The sequence below is a fragment of the Notechis scutatus genome, chromosome 5, assembly GCF_049901735.1.
Source record: "Notechis scutatus isolate UNSWTSFEM ecotype Mainland chromosome 5, rNotScu1.2, whole genome shotgun sequence".
Lineage (NCBI taxonomy): Eukaryota > Metazoa > Chordata > Lepidosauria > Squamata > Elapidae > Notechis > Notechis scutatus.
The window spans coordinates 39,696,010-39,712,926 of NC_142013.1; the positions used below are offsets into that span (position 1 = coordinate 39,696,010).

The window sequence follows — 16,917 nt, forward strand, 5'->3', positions numbered from 1 at the left end:
ATAGTAATTAGGGCTGGACAATCTTTGAAAACATTTTAGAGTAACTATTATGAATTCAGATAACACCTCTGCATTACTAATTAAAGCAGCTGCATTCATGCTTTCACATAAGCTTGAAAAGATATGCTGTTGCTTTAAGGAACTGAATTTTAAAAAGCTTGAATTAAATTAAACTTTAAAGAGCTCTGATATACTTTTTCCAAAATTTTAAGCATGAACAGTTGTAGTTATTGCTAAGATATAGATCCAAAGAAAGTACACAGGTGCCTCTTACCAGCCCTCAGCATGCTATAGTATTAAAGTCTAATGTAATTAAAATGGATTAATATTGTAATGTTATAAAGTCATTCCATGGTTTTAATATGTTATATTGTTAGTATGAAATATTATAATATTGTCAAAGAAGATTAAGAGTGAGAATGCTAAGGAAGTCTTCAGTAGCGTTAAGCAGCATTTACTAATTATCTGCTTCTTTCAAAACTTCTATAATATATATTTCTATGGTTACTTTCTGCTAAAAATATCCAATGTTCATTTAAATAGTATAGAAACATACTATAAAAGATATATAATACATGAGATTCATTCTTTTTTGTTATGTATAAGAATATGTTCCCTCCCCCCATAATTTTCACTAGACTCTGCAACAGATCAGATATCCTTGCTTTGATTTTTCACATTTCTCTCAAACACTACATGTAGTTTAATTCTTCTTAGAAACAACTACATATTGCATGTGTAAATATGTGAGAACAGCTCAATAAGATATTTTCTGACTGAAGCTGCGTTATCTTTTTACTAAGCTCAATGCCTGTAGAAAAATTCAGCTCCCAAGCTACTTCTCCTCCAGTGAGTTCTCAAATGCTGCTCAAATATGCATTGAAAAATTTGAGGATCGGAAAAAAAAAACAGGAGAAGGGAAATTGCGAATTGGATCAAGTTTAGTGTACTCTTTTTCTAGTTTCCATCATTGTGTAAGTAATTTGTCTATTTATGGGTGCAATCTTATGCACATTTAGGGAAGTTATGTATGGTGTTGGCATCAATGGTGGGATTCAAATTTTTTCACTACCAGTTCAGTGGGCGTGGCTTGGTGGGTGTGGTGTGGCTTGGTGGGCATGGCTTGGTGGGCGTGACAGGGGAAGGATAATTCCGTAAAATCTCCATTCCCTCCCCACTCCAGGGGAAGGTTACTGCAATATCCCATTTCCACCCCAACCCACTAACCTGCTTTCCAGCTCCATTCTCCTGTGCAGGGCAACAAAAGAAGATCCAGCCAATCAGCTGGGACCCTGGAGGCAGGGAATAGATGGGGATGGGGCCAGTCAGAGTAATTGCTGATTCTCTGAACTACTCAAAATTTCCACTACTGGTTCTCCAGAACAGGGCAGAACCTGCTAAATACCACCTCTGAATAGCATGGATAAAAGCATGTAGCATGGGCTACCTATGCTCATTGAGTACATCTGTATGAGCCTGTCTACAGATATGGTAACTTGATTGGGAAGTCTTATCTGTAATGTCCCGTCTCTAGGATAAATTCATTGTTAAATTAAGAGAACTGATCCCTATGCTGACTTTTTTTTTGCACTTTTAATTGAAGTTTTAATTTATTTTTTGCCGTTATTCCAATATGTCAATTATTTATTATTAAATTTAAATGTTGCCTGTCTTTGAGGAAACTCTGAGCAATTTATGTTTTACTGAAACTCAAACTGGTGTAGTGCTTGAGGCATCAGGCTAGAGACCATGAGTCCTAGTTCTGCCTCAGGCACAAAGCCAGCTGACTTTGGGCCACATATTCTCTCAGCTCCAGAAGGGAGAAAAAGAACAAAAACCACTTATGAAATCTTATCAAGAAAACTGCAGGAACTTGTCTAGACAGTTGTGAGAAGTCAAGGCTGGCTCAAAGTCACCAAAACAACAAGTGTTATTATATGTCGCCATTATATGATATTACTATCATTGATAGACAATGATATAAGTATTGAATAATAAAAGTACTAAAAGCAATATAGATCTCAGTAGAAACCCAATTCTGATTATGTTTGCATACTGACACAACAGATAAGCTAATTTCAGCAATTACACTAAAATAAGATCTTATGTAGATAAGAATCAGTGAAGATTCTTGACAAATGGATATCCATGTATATTTAAGGAATAAATAATTAAAATGGGGAAGGTAGAAAAACCAAATTATCAAATTACTGCTATGACTCAGGTAGTCAAGGCAGGCCTCTAGAGAGTCCTTTATTGCTCTCAATAAATGTTCCAGCAAATGGCCCTACAATGACTGGTAAGGCTTCACCTCCAGGCTACCTTGAAGGCAGCCACCCTCAGTCCTCCAAACCAGGGGTCTCCAACCTTGGCCATTTCAGGCCTGGTGGACTTCAACTCCCAGAATTCCCCAGCCAGCAAAGCGGACTTCAACATAACAAAACTGGCTGGGGAATTCTGGGAGTTGAAGTCCACCAGGCCTGAAATGGCCAAGGTTGGAGACCCCTGCTCCAAACAACAGCCCCTATAGTACAAATAAAGTCCACAGAGTAGGAGCATGCTCACAAGGCAGGATCCAGGGTTCCAAGTCCAGTCCACCAGGCTAAGTGAGTCCACAAGACAGAATCCAGGCACAAGAGAAATGTCAGTGCTCCGGGCAAAAACAAGCTACAAGGCAAGAGGCAGGTTCCAAAGATAAAAGACAAAGCAAAGAGCAAACAGCAGTCCACAAGACATGGATAAAGTCCAAGGCAGAAGGCAGTCCTAGACAAAGCAACAGGTGAATCCAAAACAAACAATTGTTCCTGGCTAAGACTAACTCCCCACTCTAGGTGTTCCTTGTGAGGAGGGGTGGGAGGATCTTCTCCTGAGTATCCATGTAGCCCTTTTTTGATCTTGCCTAAATTCTGCTCTCCATGCCCTTGGAACTTGTAGAAGAGGCAGCTGTTTCTCATTAGAGGACATCTGCTGCCTATCAGCACCACTGCCTGTCACCAGCCGATCCTCCTGTGTCTGTGATGGCAGGCAGCCCTGTCTGGTCAACCACCTTCTCCAATGCCTGAGGGGCTTGGGACAGTATCATCCTCAGCCTCTGGCCTCTCCAAATATGCCAAGGGAGATGTGCCATCCCTGTCAGCTGGTTCTGGTTCCATCTCCTCCTCCACACCAGGTTCGGATGGGGCCATGATAATTACTTTCCAAAGTTTATTGCATAAATCAGGTAGCAATGTTATCAAATGTTAGAACTAGAAACTCTTCCTGGTTGAAGCTTCCATCATTCCCTTAAAAATCTTTTACAACACAAATATTCTTTAGCTTTCCCCTTCTTTCCTGTCCTAGTGTGAAATCGGTATCAATTCTGAAAAAATAAATAGGAAGGGTGAGAAATTTGTAATGCATTGCTAAAACACTCAATGAATATCTGATGAATTTCAAATTGCTTTTTTTCCCCTTGAAGGAAAATACATATTCCAGTATTTAACATTAACAGCTCTTCTGTTCTCAAAGCTCAGATAAACAACGACTCTCACTGAAAACAACTATTCTCCACTCAAGAAATCTTGGATTTTGTTTTGGGAGACACGGATTTATACTGCTGACAATCTGAAGAGAAAAAACAGCACTAGCAGTTTCAAAACTGTTTTATTTATTTATTATTTATTTGCTTTGTTTTTGACTTATCTACATGTTTTAAATTGGTTCTTATTAACTAAAGCACCTGCTGGTTGGGTTTATGCTTCTTGTTAACTCACAAGAGTGTACTATTTCTGGAGAAGGAAAGGACTGCATATTAAACAATTGGTATTGGTCTGGGAAAGTGACTGAGGAACGGACAAAAAATAAATTTCATTTCACTTAAACAGAATACAACTTAGATTGTCTCATACGTATTTAAGAAATAACCTTTTAATCACATTAAAAATAAAGTTTGGCAACAAAAGTTGAGCTGATTGGCAGGCTCTACCAAAGGTTTGGTGGAATGGCAGCTTTATTACTAAATGAGAATCAAACAAAACATATTATTAGCTAGCACAATATATAAATCCAGCCCATAAATGAGGGCATTGAAGTTTACTGTTAAGTTCTCTTTCATGTCATCTGTTTCAACTTGTCTTTTTGTAAGCCGAATCATAAGGTTGGAAATTGATGAGTAATGGAGGGTGCAGTCTGTTTCTTATATTGAGAAAATCCCAATTTTGTGCATTTCTACACAGCCCATCCCTATGTCAGTTCAACATCGTTTAGTCAGCTTATAAGTAAGCAAAGGTCAGAAGGAAGAAAAAGACCAGTGCCAAATTGTTAAGTCAAACATATGTTTTGTTTACATTATGGAGTGGTTTTCTTCTCCCCTCCCCCAATCTACAAAAAGAATAAAATGACTCAAAATATGTTTGGGGAAAAAAACTTGCAAGATCAGCTTAATGGATTAAAGCACAACATTGTCTATTCATTAATGACATCCAGAGTCGCCCATTTTCACTTCCTTGTAAATTGCCTTGCAAACAGACAGATGAGGAAGCTTCTGCCGTTTTCCGGGTCCTGCTGCAACATGTTTATATACCGTCACTTTTGCAGCATGCAACAATGCATTCAAAAATATACGATACTACTCTTAAAGCATAAAGACGAAAGAAATTTGCTTGGCAAATGTTATCCATATCTTTCTTCTTTAACGTCTGTAAAACTGCATACTTCGGGTTTTTCATGTTGGCTCGATCTTCTGCAAACTTTGTATATTATGGTTTTAATCTTCAAACCACCTAGACTGAAGCAGCTGATTGGGATTACTCCAAATCACAGTCGAATTAATTATAGGCATTGCATTTTGTTTGTTCTTAGACGCATGGAAACATTTGTTCTGATCGCTGAGTGTTTGCTCTAACTTGTGGCATTGTAAACACGGTCGGTTTTCAGTGCTACCCTTCGATGAATTCTCGACTTGATAACAATTAATAAGTGATAACATTAATAGCGCTAGGCTGCTCTTAACTGTAGACGCGCAGCAAGGCTAGCTTTTGCAGGATCACGACGATTAACGAACGATTCAAAGGCACACACACCATGGGTTTTTTTTCCCCTACAGCCCGGTTTTGACTTTCTTCGCTGCCTTGTTGGCTGGGATTGAAAAATAAGCCTGCTCCAGCTTGAAAGGCATAGTCCTCAAACTTCTCTTAGCCTGTTCAACAAAGCATTTCTTTTCTTTTCTTTTCTCCTCACCCCCCACAGAAGTGAACGGCCTTCTCACTTTGCAGGAGGAGAAGGTGAAAGAGAAAGGTACAAAGAGAAAGGCAAGGGAGAAATGAGAGGCGGGCGCTGGGAAAAAGGGCAGGACAGGGAGGCACTGAAGAGGCGGAGCTTTGAAGCCGAGAGGAAACGCTCGGCACCCCCTGCAGCAGCTTTGAACAGAGAATGAAGCCCGAACGGAGACGCCGAGGAGAAGGCGGTGGCAGCAGGCTGAGGGGAGGAACCCGGAGCGGACAGGTTAGTTGAAGTAGCGCCAAGCGCTGGTCGAAGAGCAAAAAAAGGCGGCACGGCAGCCACCGCTTGGCTGCTGAGGCGAGGGGCGAAAAGAAGCGGGGCACGTGGAGCGGCCAAGCCGTGGGTAAGGAAGGGAGTAGCCGGAGAGAGTGAACAATCAGGTTTTCTCTTCCTAAGTGGCGAAGCTTAGCCTGGACGGCGCGTCTTCTTTGCCTTGGTACACGGTCTTCTGGATGCGCGCACCGTCGACTTCGCTGGTGCTTCGGAGGGTGCCCCGTGGCTCTCAATCTGCCGGACTCCAGCATATGTAATCTCGGCAGTTTTGACTGCCTCTCGTTTGCTCTTGTGGCATTTCGCGGCTGGTCCCAGGCTCCACCCTCTCCCCTGCTTTTGCCAATAATCCGTTCTTGCAGAGGGCGCCCTGTTAAAACCCTTCTCTCCAGTTTGAGAAAATGGGAGGCGGCTCTCTTGAGTAAGAGGTTGAAACAATAGCGGGCTGGTCTTTTCTCGTTATGCTGATGCTCTTGGGGGGAGAGAGAGGGCGGGCCGTCGCTCTAGTGAGCTCCATTTCTCCAGTTCTGTCGACCGTCCCCTTCAAATTCTCTACATTCACGGTCCATAAAGGGAAAATTCGGAACAACAATTCAGTTTATTCTCTTCCTCTGCTGTATAAGTTTTCATGTCTTCCCCCCTCCCTCCCTTTTTTAGGAAAAAGCAGATGTCAACTCTTGGCACCTGAGAAAGGAATCCAGACTGCAGACCACCAGCAGCTGAAGTGGCATCATTTGGTGGCTTATTTGCCCCTTAACAGTGAAGCGAACATAAGGGAGAAAGATCTTTTAAGCTTTAAGTATCCGACCTTGCTGTACCTCCCCTGAAGAAAATTGACAGACTCCAATTCCTATATGCAATGATTGATCCTTTGGGGACTTTGAAAAATGTCAAAAGAACTTGATTAATCGTCCAGATTTTATCATGCACCATCAAACACCTATTTTCTGAGTAGAGAGGTTATTCTGTCTTGTAAGATGGAATAGATGAACCGATTTTGGACAAATTTCTTATCTCCAGGAGGACATATCAAGCAAAGGAGGTGCATACCAAAGGTGCTGTAGAGAGAAAATAAAAAGTAGGTGCTGCAAAACGTAATGTGTCAGGATTTAAAAGAAAGGCAAAGGATTTTTTGGGGGGAACAAAGATTTAGCCTCTGAAAGCAGTTCTACATCTTCCACTGAGTTTGGACTTCACTGATTTCCCCCCCCCCCTTTCAGTCCTTTTTCCTGTCTTTCTACTATATCAGAATATTTGTCTTTGGAGATATAAAACAGTTGGTATTTTTGACAGCGGAAGATAAAAGAATAAGGAAGAGTGCAAGTGGGAAACAGTGATGCCTTTTTATCTTCTCTTTACTACAAAAATGAGGTACCTTCTGCTGGAGCTGACATTTCTTATGCTTCTGGGTAAGAAACTGCTTATCTGTTAAAAATCTGGCAGGTTTTAACTCATCATTTGCTTTTTTTGCCCCAGCTGTGTTTTCTTATATGATTGAACAGTTCTATTATTGGGGTGATGCTGGAATCAGAGGAAGAAAAGGAACTTATTTACCATAATGGATTTAATGAGATTATAGCTAGTACAATGTTCTGTAACTCTTTCTGAGCAAGCATATGAAGTTTGGTGAGGTTATTGAAATCAGGGTCTTGGCCTTTTCTGCTGTGCCTGAAACAGTTTTCTATCTGGCTTTTGAATCTGGGTGTTTGATATCAGGATCAGCTGTGAATTCAGCTAGCAGTGCATTTAGGAGGTAAGAAGTACCAACTGATGTTTGTAAACAAGTATAGAAACAGTAAAGGAACACAAGACTTGAGAATGTGGAAACTAGATTTTTTATTTATTTTTTGCTCATGCTAATGTGACTTGTCACTATATTTTTTTGCAATGAGAACAACTAAGTATCTTGCAATATAGTAAAACCCAATATTACCTACGACATAAAGATCGCTGGACAAAATGGTAAATGTATGAAATGTACAATAGAATTTTATTTATATATATATATGTATGTATGTATGGTATTCAGCTTTGTTCTGGTATTTTCCCACGTCATAATTTGTTTCGGTATTTCGTGTGTGTGTGTGTGTGTGTGTGTGTATAATTTTTTTATGTATATATAAAATCTTTGAAGTGCTAAAAATCTTATCCAAGGAAAGTTCTGCTAATTTCCGTAATGTTTACTTCCAAGTAAAAGTGTGTAGCACTGTAGCCTTTGTTTCTAAAGAAAATATAACAAGCCATGCTTTACTTTCTGCGAAAAGGTTGAGATCTGGCTAAATTAAAACTAGGAGAATATTATCTGAATACTCAGTACAGCAGTCACTGCCTGCCATCAAGTGATTTGTAGCGTTGGTGGCATGTGTTTTAAACAACTGCGTATATATCTTTAAAATGGACAAAGTGAAAGTTCATGTAGTTCTATAAAGTATCAAACTTTTTATGGTTAAGAGATAGACTTGTCCTTGTATTTACTTCATGGAGGCAGTATATAACTGGTGAAAAAAAATCACATTCACATTTTCCAGAGTTCATGTATATATTGTGCCAATTAGATGCATGTGGCCTGTTGAATAAAATTGGATGTAGAAAAATGACATAATAAAGATTGATTTTGATTCTGGATATAGCAAAATTCCGATAATAAAGCCCCACCAGTAAAGCATTGAAAATGCCTTCTGAATAAACGTAGTAACTACTGTGCAGTTGGTGAACTTGTTTTAAGAAACTGTAACCCAATTTATTATATAGTTGTAAATAGTTGGGTATAAGTGACTACAGATGATGGTAGATACAAATTATGACACATGCATAGTAACATCATAATACAAATCCTACCCTCCTAGCCATGACAGGATTACAGGGTTTGCATCATGATGTCGCAATGTACCTCTCATCATATGTCTCTCCTTCTCTACTACTATAGATGACTATGTGGTCTGGTAAACTTGTGGGAATATGCCTGTTCAGACTGTCAATAGGTCATGGTTGTCCCAAAGTAGTCTTTTCAAAAGGCAACTGGACTTTCTTCCTTTTTTCCCTTGAAAATGTTTTGCTTCTCATCCCAAAAGCCTCTTCAGTTCTGACTGGATGGTAGGGAATAGGAGGTCTTAATTTTTGTGAAAATAATTGCATTAATATTGCTAAATTGCTTTAAAAATGAATAATATTGCAACAAATGTTCTGCTTGTGCTGCAATCTTTAGGCATATTTATATTAAGGAGTAAAACAAAAATAAATCTTACATTCCAGTGCTGAAATATTTCTCATAGAATGATGCCTAAAGTTGTAGCCTGCAGACAAGCCTATTGTATTCTGAGAACTGACATGAATAAATCAGAGTTGTTCATTAAACAAAGGCAATAATTTTGAACATTAAATTGTTTTGGTTTAAGAACAGTATTATTTTAAGCAAAGCAGACTAATGTCAGATTCTTGTTCTGTCCCTAACACTGGTGTTACAGCAAAGCAGTAGAGGGCTCTGTATTACTATAACACCTAGCTTTTCAAATGATCAGAAAATTCAGGGGTCTGGCAACACCTTTAAAACAAAAGACAAATATAAATTAGTTTCAACTTCAAGGCTAAATGTCAATCTTTTAAGCGTCTTTCTCTGAGTACTTATAATTCAATTTAAAGGAACTATCCCTCTTGAATAGCAAATTGCAGGGCTACTTCAAAGCATGTCTGCGTAAACCTCAGTTCTTCAACTCACTTGATCAAAAAAAGTGATGGTGATCTACATAGGGTAGATATGGAACATTATCTCTGTGAAGGGTGTCTAGTCAGACATCTTCAGTGGGCATGTTAAACTCATATAATGTATAAAAGGATTTCATATGGTCTAAAGGCCTTGCTATGTTTGTCTCCCCAGAAAACTTCAGAGTTGGGATGAATTTGATTTTCTTTCTTAAAGAGAGAAGATGGCATAATACGAAATAAAAACTTTAACTTGTTCTGTTGCTTGAATTTTCTAATGATTCATAAAGGTGACTTTGTCGAGAGTGTTAATTATGTCCCATAGAATTTAGAAAAATAGCCATAAAAACCTATTGTAATTCATATTTTCTTATGATTTTATAAGCCTTTCTGAATTGGAAGGGAAACTGTGAGCTCTGAAAGCAATGAAAGATGATGGTGTAATTATGGGGAAATTGTAGCTCTTCCCTCCTGCTCCCCATAGTGTAGTGGATTGAAAAGTCTTATCTGGCATGTGGGTGTTTTACAGAGGATACTGTTGTTTTTCTTTTGCTTGCACAGCAGTGCTTCAATTCTAAGGCTTAAGAAAGTGGCACTTCATCATACTGAGTATATAATGAGAGAAATGGGGTATAATATTGTGAATAACCCTTGCACAGTAATGAAACTGTAAATGTCTCTGTGAGGCACGGCTAGGCCCATACTTGTTTCTAAGATTGACTTCTTCCCATAACACCAAGTCTGTTACTAATACATGTAGAGTAATACATAGAAAATAAAGCACAATAAACTTAAAGTTATAGAATTTATTTTCTCCTTGTTGGATTATGAGTAGTTTTTGTATTTCCTTAGGCTCCTACCAGTGGCTAACACCATATTTATAAAATATACTATAAACAGAGGGGATTTTCTGAATTTATATACATGATCTTTCCATCTGTTTCTATATTATGCTCACAGAACAATGCCAATAGTGCTTCCCTGACCCTTAATAAATAGTGCCAATTTATAGCATCTTGAATATGGAGAGTTTGATTAAAACCTTATATTGGTCAGATCATTGTCTCCTCACAATTGATAACTGTTTGCAAAAATGCAGAACCCATAATAAATCTTATATTTCTTCAAGTTTTGACAAATAGGTATGGGAGGAGAACTCCCCCATTTTTTTTTTTTTTAAAAAAGATAGTAGAACCCTTAGCCAGAATTTCTATATATATTCAGAAATATCAATATGGATATACATAACAATTTCTATTTCTTGGAAACTTATATTAAGTTTTCATTATTTTTAGGATGCAGATATTGCCTTTCAACTTGAAACTGAGTGTTGCACCACTAATTTGTTGCAAATGCCCAACAGCGTCATTGAGGAGACTTTGAAATCACTGTAAAAAAAGCTTCAAGGATAACAAGTGTTCTTGACATTCTCCTCCATTCTGCATCAAAAGCCCAGGATAGGATGGGTTGACTCCTTCCTATGATGTCATTTAGCTGAGTCTGTACTAAGATATAAAAGCCAGACCCCTGGAGAGACCCCAGCTTTTGACTCAGCTCCTTTCAGTCAGTAGCTGTGTCTCTGAAAGCTTCTGTTAGATAACACTCACCAGTGATCTTCAGTGCCGTTTTTCCTCGTTTCAAGCAGCCCCCAGGATCTGGGCAGCTGCTCTTCCAGGAGAGCAGGGCTCTCTCTCTCTTTCTCTCTCCTGCAAGGTTGGGCGCAGCGTTGCCAGAGCGCTGTTCAGGCAAGTTGGGCAGCGTCTGTAGACCTCCCTCACGCCTGCAGTTTGAGCAGTCGTAAAAAGTGATCGGCAAACCGATAACAGCTTCAGCCAGCTGAGGTTCTGTAGATAGCACTCACCAGCGATCTTCAGTACCTTTTTTCCTTGCTTCAGCAGCTCCCAGGATCTGGGCAGCTGCTCTTCCAGGAGAGCAGGGCTCTCTCTTTCCTGCAGCGTTGGGAGCAGCGTTGCCAGAGTGCTGTTCAGGCAAGTTGGGCAGCATCTGTAGACCTCCCCCACACCTGCGGTTTGAGCGGTCGTAAAAAGCGATCGGCAAACCGATACCAGCATCAGCCAGCTGATCGTGTGGCCAGAGGCTGCCCTTTCCTTTGCTGACTTCACTCGGGGCTCTTTATAGCCTAAGGAGAAATTCGTCAATCTCGGAGCCTGTTTCCCATAGTCAGCAGCCATCTTGGATTGAAGCCTTCCACCACGGGGTGAGAGGCCATTTTGTAAGCCCGGGGGCCAATTTATACCCTAAGGGGCTTAATACAAAAAATTTACAAACAGTTTCTTTCTATCGTAAAAGCCTTTATTCTTCAAATGGAGCAAGGTAAGGCTCAGGCAGAGCTTTTCCCCCCAGTGGAAAAGTCTCTTAAGCCAATAAGAGAAAAAGTTGTAGGCAACGCACCCAATCAGTCCAGAGGGAGGTGGCTGCTAAAATCAGAGCTAAGGCTCTAGCCCCTAAGAAGGCAACTCAGGCTGAGTTGAGGGCAGAAAAGCGCAGACATGCAGCCCTAGAGAGGCAGTTCAACAGAACTATTCAACAGAAGGGAGTGCAACTACAGCATGTTTCAGGTGATACCTGTGGGCCCCAGCCAAGCGCTCCCAGGGGAGGATAAGTTATCTATGAGCCTCTCCATCCTCCATCCTGGTCTCCTGAGGCTTTTGCAGTACAATTGATCCTCAGGATCAAAGCAGATCTGGGCCTTATTTCCAACAGGCTTCTGGGCCCTATGATCTTCCTCCTCCCTCCAGGCCTTGAACCTCTTCTCAATCTAGGCCTGAAGCCACCTTCACTCCCTCAGCAGCGGGCCTTCGGCCTTCTGCCCCTACCTTTGAGCATAGACCAGGGGATATCCAAGATGTTGTCTCTTTGGCCATTAGGCAGCAAATCCTTTGACCTCCGGAAAGGGTTCAGGTCCTTCTCCCTTCTCAATCTATAAGTTGCCTCATCACCCTGATTTACACAGGCCCCAGGACCTCAGGGTCCATTCTTCTCTACCAGAATGGGAGGAGGTTGATGAGGAGGGAAGGGCTTCACCATCTGAACACAGTTACTCCTCTCGTTCAGAACGTGAAGAGGGCGAGACCTTTGACCAAAATCTTCAGAGGAAGAGGACTCTCGCCCAGAGCAGACATCCTCTGCATTGGTCTTAAATCCTTCTCTCTTCAAGCCATTACTCAGAATGGCCTTGGTCACTGCCAAGCTGTCGCCAGAGGAAGTGGCTCCCAAGCCACAAGGAATTCCCTCTAGCCAGGGAGACTCATTCTTCTCCAAGCCTGTGGTGCATGCAGGGGTTTTGCCTTCTCCCACTTTGTTCCTGGACATGGTCAAGGAACAGTGCGCTTCCCCTTTGGCAGGTCCTCGCCCATCTTCCCTGGATAAGCGTTTCTACAACGTCAGCGCAGCCCTGGACAATTCCCTGGCAGTGCCTTCTGTTGACATTCCTGTTCTGGCCTCGTTCCCATTTTCTGGCACTCTCGCGTGGGCATCCATACAGTGGCTGCACCAACTCCAGATTAGATTGCCTACATCTGACCTTCGGTCTCACCAAGGCCTTAATAAGATTATCGCAGCGGCGGAATTCACTGCAGATGCCACTCTCAATTCCGCCAAATTTGCATCTAGGGCCATGGCATCTTCAGTAGCAGCAAGAAGACTGTTATGGCTCAGAAATTGGCAGGTGGAGTCACACCGTAAATGGAAGCTGGTTTCAGTTCCATTCGCGGGCGATAAGCTTTTTGGCAATGCTCTGGAACCTTATCTCATCGAAACCAGAGATAAACGTAAAATTCTCTCTTCCTCTGGGAAGAGAGCCGACTATCGCCCAGCTCCTTATACTGGTAAACAGCTCTTTCGGGAGGGTGGGGGTCGTTCCTGCCGTCACTCTAAGTAATCCCTCGTTCTCCCCACCCATCAGAGGTCGCCTAGCCTTCTTTGCCTTGGGAGGAGACAATGGCGGATGCCTGCGTGCTCAGCACTATTAGGTCAGGATTACAATTGGACTTCCTAATGCACCCCCCCCCCCATTTTTTTTAATCTGTCCTGTCTCTCAGGACATTTCAAGGCAAAACCTCATGAATCAGGCCATTCAACTCCTTCTTGAAATCCGAGCTATTCAAACCTGTTCCCCCCTCTCTATGGGGACGTGGGCTTTATTCTTGCCTTTCATTGTTCCCAAAGCCTCGGGGGAGGGGGGGGTAGCGAACCATCCTGGATCTAAAATTTCTCAACCAATTTGTAAAATACAGGCTATTTAAAATGCAGACTCTGCATTCTATTTTAGAGAGCTTTCGGGGGGGCGATCTCCTCTCTTCCACTGATCTCATGGAGGCTTACCTCCACATCCCCATTGGGCCTCATCATCGCCAGTTTTTCTGTTTCTGTTATCAGAATACCCATTACCAGTATCGAGCACTTCCCTTCGGCCTCTCATCGGCTTCAAGGGTCTTCACAAAGGTTCTGGCAGCATTGATGGCATCTCTGCTTTCTGTTCCAGTGAGGATCCAATGCTACTTGGACAACATTTTGATTCTGTCCTCCTTCATCCATGCAGCCCATCGGGATCTGCAAATTACCCTGTCATACCTCCAGAGCCATGGATTTTTCCACTCCTGTCCACTCTAATGGTTCCTGCTTCCCTACCAAAGAGCAGGAACCAGCCACTCATCCATCAAGGTCCCGCTCCCGCCACAAATCCGGAGATCTCTCAATTGGTAGTGTTCCCCGTTAATCTGGAAGAGACTCCTTTTCAGGCTCCCAGACCCTTTTCAGGGTCCCAGGCTAGTGATAACCACTGATGCCAGCCTCCTGGGTTGGGTTTCCCATATGCAGGGCCAGATAGCTCAGTTCCTTGGTCCAGGTCAGGTAAATTGGCTAGAGCTCAGAGCCATTTTTCTAGCTCTCAAGCATTTCAGGCACTCATGACCGGCGTTCATGTTCTAGTCCTTATGGACAACATGGCCATCATGGCTCATGTCAACCGGCGGGGGGAGATGAGGTCCAGAGCCCTCATGGGAGAGGCTCTACAGTTGGGGTTATGGGCAGAGAAACACCTGTTGTCGATCTCGGCGGACCACTTCTCCAGGATCAACAACTCCCAGGCCGACTGGCTAAGCAGGAGCCTAGTTAACCAGGTAGAATGGTCTATTCCTCCTTCTCTATTCAGGAACCTTTCCCTCAGATTCGGAACACCGGAGGTGGATCTTCTCCACTCCTCAAATTGCCCAGGTCACCAGATTCTTCACCAGGTTTCTCTGTCAGGGAGCAGAGGGGACCAATGCCCTTCGGTGCAGATGGCCCAAAAGTCTCCTCTATGCCTTTCCCCCGCTCCCATCATTCCGGCAGTAATTCGGAAGATGTTGGAGGAACAAGCGGAGCTCCTCCTCCTGGCACCCTATTGGCCAAGGGTTTGCCTGGTTTGTGGACCTGGTCAACCTGTCGGTGGCTTCTCCTTGGAGGATCCCAGCCCATCTAATCTCCCTTCATCAGGGGATTCTGCTCCACCCGGAGCCCCAGTGGCTCAAGCTGACCATGTGGCACTTGAGTGGCAGCGGCTAGAGGTGGCTGATCTTCCTGAAAGGGTCATCATCACTATCCTGGCATCTCGCAAACCTCCCACAAGGCGCATCTATGATGCCACCTGGAAGGCCCTTCCCGATGGTGCCTTAGGGAGGGTCTCTCTCTCCCGCTTTAGCCCAGTTGGCAGAGGTTCTTAGATTCCTTCAGCATGATCTGGAGAAAGGTTTGGCCCCCAGCACCTTACACAGGCAGGTTGAGGCCCTCTCCTCGGTTCTTTCATGGGGTTCGCTTCCTTCCTTATCCCATCACCCTTCAGTCAGGAGGTTTTTGAAAGGGGCTTCCAACCTGCACCCTCCGGTGGTTCACAGGTATCCTTCCTGGGATCTTCATGTGGTCCTTTATGCCCTTACAAAGCCCCCTTTTGAACCCCTTAGAACACTGTCTGTCCGTTTCCTGACTCTGAAGGTAGTGTTCCCCGTTTCCATCACTTCAGCCAGGCGGGTATCCGAGCTCGCTGCTCTTTCCATCAGACAGGACCTTTGTTCCTTTCACGATGATAGGGTTGTCCTCAGTCTGGACCCCTCATTTATTCCAAGGGTTAACACCTGTTTCACAGGTCCCAGGAGATTATGTTGCCTGGCTTCTGCCCCCTCCCGCACCATGACTTAGAGCAGCAGTGGCACTCGCTAGACATAGGTAGGGCTCTTAGAATATACATTAAGTGCACTTCCTCCTTCAGGAAGTCTGAAGCCATTTTGTTTCCTTTTCCCTTCTCACTTGGGGCACAAGGCCTCTTCTCCTACTATTAGCAGGTGGGTCAGATCTTGCATTGAGCAGGCCTACAAAGCTGCGGCCCTTCTGGTTCCTCGAGGTCTGATGGCGCACTCTACCAGAAACGCGGCCACTTCGGCTTCCTGTGCAACCCAAGCACCCTTGGAGGAGATCTGTCGTGCGGCCACATGGACATCTCCGTCTCCTTTCATCAGATACTACCGTCTGGATGTCTTTGCCTTGGCAACTGCAGCCTTCGGCAGACGGGTGCTTCAACGAGTAGTTCAACAGTCGGTGTGATGAGCCGGACAAGGACCCACCTGTGGACATGCAAGCTTTGGTATGTCCCATCCTGGGCTCTCGATGCAGCATGGAGGAGAATGGGCGTTGATAGAAGTTACCCTGAATGCCCTTTCTATTTATGCTGCGAGTGAGCCCAGCCCCTCCCTTGATTCATCTGGAGAGGGTAAGTCATATTTCTGTATTCATTTGTGCTTTCAGAGACACCTTTCAGTCTGTCAAGTATCTTCGCCAAAGCTGGGGTCTCTTCCGGGGGCTGGCTTTTATATCTTAGTACAGACTCAGCTAAATGACGTCATAGGAAGGAGTCAACCCATCCTATCCTGGGCTCTCTACCAACTCTCTACCAACGCCCATTTCAGCATGCCTACCACTGTTTAAACTGTCTACCATTTACTGTTACTTGATTCTCTGTTAAGTATAAGAACAGCTTGCATAGGCAATTTCAGATTTTGTGTCGGAATTCCTGCTGTTTTCTGCGATGTGTAGGTTGAATAAAGTATTGAGAAAAAGCATATTTGTATTAATGTGCAGAAAAATAATGATTTGAATTTAATTTAGAAAATAGAAATGCTATTGGATCTGAAAAGATGATGATAAGAGATAAGAATGTTTCAGGACAGAGGTTTCAAAAGATATATTCTGTTGACTGCCACTGCCTATTTCTATAAATTATATAAAAACAATTTCCTTAAAAGGAAAATTGATAAACTTAAAAGTAAGCTAATGCATTCTGATATAACCTCTGTGGAACAATGCAAACGCAGAGTGATACCAAAAATCGAGGCTGCAAACCATTTTCCTATTTCTTGTGCAAGATTTCTACATTTTCTGGGAGGACAATAAATTTCTCAGGCACAACTTCTATGGCATGATTGATCTGCTTCTTGTCACCAAAACTATATATGGCCCCAGGCCATTACTTAGCCTGAATTGCAACAGTATGACTGGTTTTTTTCTCTAAATTGCTAAAAGCACTTTGTAATAATCTGGGTGTGTGTTTTGACTCTTATCTTTGCACTGGTATCTTGATCCCTTTGTGCTGCTAAGCCCTTGCTCTTTCTAGGTAAGTGTAAAAGTTTATCAGATATG

The 16,917-nt window shown here is 42.7% G+C and overlaps 1 protein-coding gene across 3 annotated transcripts in view; it reads left to right on the forward strand.

Annotated features, from left to right (window-relative positions):
* Window positions 1-5,367: 5,367 nt before the first annotated feature.
* Window positions 5,368-16,917, forward strand: part of IGSF3 (immunoglobulin superfamily member 3) — a 121,796-nt gene continuing 110,246 nt past the window's right edge. Inside the window, exons 1-2 of one of the 3 annotated variants that reach the window (XM_026664061.2) lie at window positions 5,368-5,481; window positions 6,187-6,938. In XM_026664061.2, the coding sequence (XP_026519846.1) occupies window positions 6,866-6,938 (73 nt within the window). In that variant the 5' untranslated portion in view covers window positions 5,368-5,481; window positions 6,187-6,865. Of the gene's footprint in view, window positions 5,603-6,186; window positions 6,939-16,917 lie in introns of all 3 variants that reach the window. The other 2 variants (XM_026664062.2, XM_087966614.1) reach the window with 2 other exon arrangements.